We start from the raw sequence: 7,500 nt of genomic DNA on the forward strand, positions 1-7,500 counted from the left end.
GCGGGCATGTGCACGTTGACGGGCTCGGCGCGGGACATGGCAGGCCGGTGCGCGTGCGCGTGCGCCCCCTCCACGTTGACGGCGGCCGGCTTGCGCGCCCACAGCATGCCGTTGTCGCAGGGCCAAGGGGGCATGGCTGAGAGGCGGGCAGAGGGGAAGATGGGCGTGGCGATGCGGGCGATCTTGGCAGCCTGGGGGAATGGCCCAGCAGCGGCGCTGTTCTTGTAGAAGTTGGCGAAGGAGCGGTAGCGCTCCATCTGGGCACTGTAGTCCAGAACCGGATTCATGCAGGAGTCCATCTGCAGGGGGAAGTCCCGCCCTGGGGTGGGCGTGTAGTTGTGGGCGTGACCGTGGGCGTGGCCGTGAGTGTGTGGGGTCTCCATGCACACGCCGCTGCTCATGTTCGCCATGGGAACGGAGCGCACACACACCAACACACTCAAACTAACAACTCAACCATCCACCAAAGCACTTCTGTGGAGAAAGACACAGAGAGAACTTACAGTGAGAAATGTCACTTTTTCCACTTGTTATGCTTTGTTAAATACATTAGTAGTTTCAACCAAAAACAATCATATGTAAATATTAATTTAGAAATATTTTTCATGCCTTTGTGAAAAACAATACTTTGTTTCAAGAAGGCAAGGTTATAAACACTGCTTATATCCACCTAGACCTGGTAGTGCAAATACAATTAAGATTTTTTACCTGTTATTTGTTTCTATTATTATTATTATTGCTATTGTTATTGTTGTTATTATTGTTTTATTATTATTATTATTATTATTATATTTTACTAAATTAAAAACTTACTGCCTAATTCTTATCGAATTCAGCAGGCCTCGCTGTTTTCTAAGGATTTTGTTTTGTTTAAGCGCGAGAGAATCGCAGCTGCGGCCAAAGCGGCCCCCTGCCCCGCTACCGTCGCCTCGAGCATCAATTACGGTAATTACTTTCCGCCTGCTGCGGCAGGGACACGCGGATCAGAGGTCATTAACGGGAGCACCGGGGAGGGCGCGAGGCTGGACACTACGATGCAATTAAAGGCGACGGATTAATTCGCTAGCCCGTCTCTCGCGTCAGCCCTCGCGAGGGAGCAAAGGAGAGAGAGAGAGAGCGAGAAAGAGAGAGAGAGAGAGAGAGAGAGAGAGAGAGAGAGAGAGAGCGAGCGAGCGAGAGAGAGAGAGAGAGAGAAAGAGAGAGAGAGAGAGAGAGAGAGAGAGAGAGAGAGCGAGCGAGCATGCATCAAAAACAGCGGGGGGAGGGGGAGGGAAAATGGACGCGCTTTACCTACCAGACTCCCGACGATTCACGAGCCCTTAACGCAGAGCATCACTGCGCTCCCGCGCAGCCAGCCGCGAGAACCCCGAAAACATGCGTGAAACACGCGCTGGAGAGAAAACAACAAGACGCTTCCTTTCCAACGACAACCGCGCGCAGCAGCGGCGCTAAATACCGAGACTAACGGGAATAATAAATAATATTGACGCCGCCAACGACGCACCGTCCTCAGGGGCGGGTATGGGTGACGGAAGGGTAGACGGCTCCTCCCGGTGTGTGTGTGTGTGTGTGTGTGTGTGTGTGTGTGTGTGTGTGTGTGTGTGTGTGTGTGTGTGTGTGTGTGTGTATGTGTGTGTGTGTGCGTGCGTGCGTGCGTGTGTGTGTGCCGCTGTGTGTGGCTGACGGGGGTGTGAGGTGAGGAAGCGCCGATGCGGACACCTACTGATCATTGGCTGTAAATTACTGTGGAAGCACGGGAGGCGCGAGGCGGCGACCGGGTGACATACGGGGCTCGCGGTAGGGGAAACGGTGTCAGCTCGGAGCTGGAGCGTTGTCCTTTCTCTTTTTTTCTGACATTTCAGCAATTACAGCGATTAATCAGAGCTCCGAGGCGCTTGTAATTTGAAGAAGTTTTTTCTGGATTTTGCGGTTCATTACGGTTCTTTTGCGGCTCGTTACCGTAATTACCCACGGGGCACCGGGAGGCTAATTAAAGGAAAATGGTGCAGAGGCGGGGAGGCGTTTTCCCTGTGTAGATCCCGGCCAGTGGGGATTGTGTGTGTGTGTGTGTGTGTGTGTGTGTGTGTGTGTGTGTGTGTGTGTGTGCGCGCGGGCGCGCGCTTTTATTTGGAAATGTACCTCAGAATTCCCAAAGATCCCATTATCCATTAACAGCCAATCAGTTTAATAAAAATGTATTATTTAAAAATGAAAATATATTAATGACATTCAACTAAAATTATAGACCCAGTATAATTGATATCCTGATTATTGGTCCTGATTAACTGATTTATTGATTAATCTGAGTAAGGCTGGGGGGCATAGCAGCTACAAAGACCTTTAATTAAATTTAATTCACGGCATTCATCACAGGAGTTTTTTTTTTTTTTTGCTGCTAAGTCATTGGCAATCCACCATTGCAGGGTGGGCTAGTATTTGTCTGACACAGTTTAACTGTCATTGGACGCTTTGACGCCTTTCCTTGGCACCCAGCGGGTGAGAGCAGCGGATCTGCTGGAATATTGGCACAAGTCTCCGCCAATCAACCGCGCTGGAACGAAACACGTGCCGACGGCGCACGCCAGGGCTGGTAGGAGCTGCACCCGCGATGTGGAAGTCACCGCAGCACAGCTGCTGTTTGGCTCTTGGTCACAAGGTGGCACCCGCACCCGTAAATCACGAGAGGGCTGGCGACTCCACAACATGTGAAAGCGCGCCACATGAGCGTTAACCGCGCTGTCCGTTAATGCCAGAGCTGAGATCTGACGGTTCCCAGCCTGATACAAGAACATGAAAACCTGACCGAAAAAGACGAAGTTCTACCCAGATTCCAGGACAGTGAAGGTGCGAGGCTGGAAGGTTAAAGCAGGGAAACACGCCACATGTAGCAGGAGCTTTAGGGTAGGAGGGTAGTGTAGGGGTAGGGGTTAGTGTAGGGAACAGGACAGTGTGGGGCACAGGACAGTGTAGGGGTTAGTGGTTAGTGTAGGGGTTAGGGTTAGTGTAGGAGGTAGGGGTTAGGGTTACTGTTAGGGTTAGTGTAGGGAACAGGACAGTGCAGGGGTTAGGGTTAGTGTAGGGAACAGGACAGGTGTGGGGAACAGGACAGTGTGGGGAACAGGACAGTGTAGGGGTTAGTGTAGGGGTTAGGGTTAGTGTAGAGCTTAGGGTTAGTGTAGGGGTTAGTGTAGGGAACAGGACAGTGTGGGGAACAGGACAGTGTAGGGGTTAGTGGTTAGTGTAGGGGTTAGGGTTAGTGTAGGAGGTAGGGGTTAGGGTTAGTGTTAGGGTTAGTGTAGGGAACAGGACAGTGCAGGGGTTAGGGTTAGTGTAGGGAACAGGACAGGTGTGGGGAACAGGACAGTGTGGGGAACAGGACAGTGTAGGGGTTAGTGTAGGGGTTAGGGTTAGTGTAGAGCTTAGGGTTAGTGTAGGGGTTAGTGTAGGGAACAGGACAGTGTGGGGAACAGGACAGTGTAGGGGTTAGTGGTTAGTGTAGGGGTTAGGGTTAGTGTAGGAGGTAGGGGTTAGGGTTAGTGTTAGGGTTAGTGTAGGGAACAGGACAGTGCAGGGGTTAGGGTTAGTGTAGGGGTTAGTGTAGGGAACAGGACAGTGTGGGGAACAGGACAGTGTAGGGGTTAGTGGTTAGTGTAGGGGTTAGGGTTAGTGTAGGAGGTAGGGGTTAGGGTTAGTGTTAGGGTTAGTGTAGGGAACAGGACAGTGTGGGGAACAGGACAGTGTAGGGGTTAGTGGTTAGTGTAGGGGTTAGGGTTAGTGTAGGAGGTAGGGGTTAGGGTTAGTGTTAGGGTTAGTGTAGGGAACAGGACAGTGTGGGGAACAGGACAGTGTAGGGGTTAGGGTTAGTGTAGAGCTTAGGGTTAGTGTAGAGCTTAGGGTTAGTGTAGAGCTTAGGGTTAGTGTAGGGAACAGGACAGTGTGGGGCACAGGACAGTGTAGGGGTTAGTGGTTAGTGTAGGGGTTAGGGTTAGTGTAGGGGTTAGTGTAGGTAGGGGTTAGGGTTAGTGTAAGGATTAGTATAGGGGTTAGGGTTAGTGTAGGGGTTAGTGTAGGAGGTAGGGGTTAGTGTAGGGGTTAGGGTTAGTGTAGGAGTTAGTGTAGGGGTTAGGGTTAGTGTAGGAAGTAGGAGTTAGTGTAGGGGTTAGGGTTAGTGTAGGAAGTAGGGGTTAGTGTAGGGGTTAGTGTAGGGATTAGGGGTTAGTGTAGGGGTTAGTGTAGTCTTAGGATTGGTGTAGGGGTTAGGGGTTAGTGTAGGGGTTAGTGTAGGGTTAGTGGTTAGTGTAGGGGTTAGTGTAGGGTTAGTGGTTAGTGTAGGGGTTAGTGTAGGCTTAGGGTTAGTGTGGGGTTAGGGGTTAGTGTCCTGCAGAGTATAGGTATTCGAACACCCATCAGTGCGGATTATTATTATTGATGTTGTTGTTGTTGTTTACCCTTGTATAGTGCCTTTTTTAGTACCCAAGGACTCTTTACAAGCAACACACAGCTCAGTGCTTTGACATCCAGTCAACACACGGGTGATGTTATTTCAATTATCCTCTGAGGACACACTCACACACTCTGCCAAACCATAAAAGGACAAACCAACAGAAGCGTTCTGTGTGTGTGTTTGCATGTGTGTGTGTGTTTCTGGCTGAATGATTGGCACACTGGCACAGCTGTTTGCTGCACAGGTATATAATTTACACACAGACACGCGCACACACACAGACACACACACACACACACACACATACACACACACACACGCACACACATACACACACACACACTCACACACACACACGCACACACACATACACAGGAGACACTTCTCCACGCAGACAGAAAAATTGGACTTTATTCTATAGTGCTCAAGCACACACACGCACACAGACACACGCACACACACACACATACACACACACAAACACTTTCTAACTTTAATCATTATCTCTTTTGGTACTTTAATGATGTTGATTTTGAAGGAATTCTTCAAATGTGTGTGTGAGAGAGAGAGAGAGAGAGAGAATATTCTCTCCTGTCTTTCTCTTGTGTTTCTCCATTACAGGGTGAACAGATCACGTTTATAATGATATATTCGGACAAGGAAGGATGGATCTGATAATAAATTAATTTCATGATGAATGAATGTAATAATAATTTAAAGTAATAACACATTACATGAAGTCTTAAATTATCATTGCCAATTCATAAAATTCTGTCATATATTGGTAATTTGGTTCTATTGCATAGTTACAGGCATTTTGACTTTGAGGTTTGGGTTCTGACCATGTGACCATCCTCAGGGTCCTGAGAATGAACAGGGATGGATAAAGTAGCTGATAGAGGGGTATAGTTCATCCCTCTACTCCTAAACACACGCAGACACACACACACACATGCACACACACACACACACACACACACACACACACACAGGCATGCGCACGCACACACACACTCATGCACACACACGCAGACACACACACACACACGCAAACACACACACATACTTCAACCTTGTAACATTGATAAATACATTTACCGTGTGTTTGTGTTTCCACAATTTCTGCATCTTGTCTTAGCTCTCACAATAGATATGACTGTTAAATTTACAGTAAACTATAAATGAACTAATGTTTCACTGTATCAGAAACACAGAATACCAATATTTACTGTAGAATGTAGAACAGTATGTGATACAGACCCAAAGCCACAGTGTGTGATAAAGCCACCGTATTCTTCTATGGTTTTACTAGATTATTTACAGTAGTTCAGAAAAGTCAAATATATACAATCAATAACAAATACAGTAATACCAAACCGATATTTTCACTATATACAGTCATTCACAGACGTGTGGGTGGAGTAGCCAAAAACTGTACTCAAGTATTGTTTCTTTAAAATAATAATCAACTAGAAGTAAAAGTCATTTAAATTATTACTTAAATAAAAGTAAGAACTGTTAAAAAGACTCACTCAAGTAGAGAGTTACTTCAATAATAACTCACTACTTAACATAGGGCAACTATATATATATAAACCGAATTTAAACCTGTTTTAAAGATATTTCTCTCAGACATGATTTTTAAATGAATTTTACTATAAGTATATATTACTTATTCATAAATAAAGCTGTTATTACACTTAAAATATGTACAATCGTGAAGATCGCTCTTCAGCATCTAGTAGATCTGCCAACCCAGAGTGGCTCCACTTTCCTTGGTACCGAGTTTCCACAGCCTGCTATACATAACAATATGTGTGTAATCGGGTGTCTACTATCTGTCCTGTCTAAGGGGACAGTGGAAAGCACTTTGGTAGATCCCGTCTGCTAAATGTCCTGCATATAGCTGTACATATAATGGAATATAATGGGGAAAAAACTAGGGTTGATAATGAATTTTGGAATACATATTTGGATTCGGTGTGCAAATACCTAATAAACAGGTGTTTGTTTTGCTTTGGGTCTTTGTCCTACTTAGTTCATGTTTTAAGTTATGAGCTTTTTCCATATTGGCTAAATATCCTGCATATAATACAAGTCACAAGCATCACATTGGATGTGGTGATCAGTGCGTGATGAGTGCAGTCAGTGGGAATATTCTGAGCTCTTGCCCAAGGTCACTTACTGGACATTTGACTGTTTGTTGTATTTACATTGCATGGCTAGCTCTCCTACGTTGCCTAGGTAACAACTATGCCTGTATGTGGGCGAAAGAAATATCAGTCTGTAAAATCAATTGCAAACCTTCATTTTTATACCGTCGAAACCTTTATAATTGTTAGAATCTTGAAAATATGCCTCAAAATGGGCATTGCTGCACGTCATGAGGTCAATTCAGTGCATTTATTTTTCTGACGCTTATCATGTATTTTCAGAATCTCACTGATATCGGACCACGCTTCACTTTCATACTGATAACACACATTAGGAAAGAGCACCGATCTCACACAGATATGTGTGCCTTAAACAAAAGGATTTATTGCGAGCTACTTTTCATAAACGTAATAATTTCACTCCCATGCTGGAAAATGTGCCTGTTCATTACTGTTGGTCTGATGCGAAATACACAAAATGTAAAAAAAAAAAAATAATAAAAAAAAAAAGTTTTAAATGTAAAGGAATGTTGATAAATATAGCGGAGTAAAGTGTTTGACTTCCGATGTACTCGAGTAAGAGTATTAATTGCACTCTTAAATGTACAGTTTTAAGAGTGCTAATTTGGCCGCTATCGGCCTGGACATCTGTCCTGTCCACTGTATGTGGCCACAGATGTTCATCAACACCACACTGAATGGTAGCAGGGCACAAATGTGCTGTAGTTGTGTAGACTTTTGTTGGAGTCATGAACTTTGTGCTGACTGAAGGCCTTTTGTAGTAAAGCGATGCAAAGCACAGACACATTAGTTCACCCAGTCTACTGATATGTTCGCCCAGTCTACCGATATGTTCGCCCAGTCTACTGATATGTTCATCCAGTCTACTGATATGTGTCACCC

At 45.6% G+C, this 7,500-nt stretch overlaps 1 protein-coding gene across 1 annotated transcript in view; it reads right to left on the reverse strand.

The window, feature by feature from the left end:
* LOC113590352 (uncharacterized) overlaps positions 1-1,636 on the reverse strand; it is a 4,452-nt gene extending 2,816 nt beyond the window's left edge. Inside the window, exons 1-2 of the mRNA XM_081703897.1 lie at positions 1,295-1,636; positions 1-474 (exon numbers count right to left, since the gene is read on the reverse strand). The exon at positions 1-474 is cut by the window's left edge and continues 640 nt beyond it. Of these exons, the coding sequence (XP_081560023.1) occupies positions 1-410 (410 nt within the window). The 5' untranslated portion in view covers positions 411-474; positions 1,295-1,636. The remainder of the gene's footprint in view (positions 475-1,294) is intronic.
* Positions 1,637-7,500: the final 5,864 nt, after the last annotated feature.

The sequence above is a fragment of the Electrophorus electricus genome, chromosome 21, assembly GCF_041902795.1.
Source record: "Electrophorus electricus isolate QZ-2024a chromosome 21, ASM4190279v1, whole genome shotgun sequence".
NCBI classification, from domain to species: domain Eukaryota; kingdom Metazoa; phylum Chordata; class Actinopteri; order Gymnotiformes; family Gymnotidae; genus Electrophorus; species Electrophorus electricus.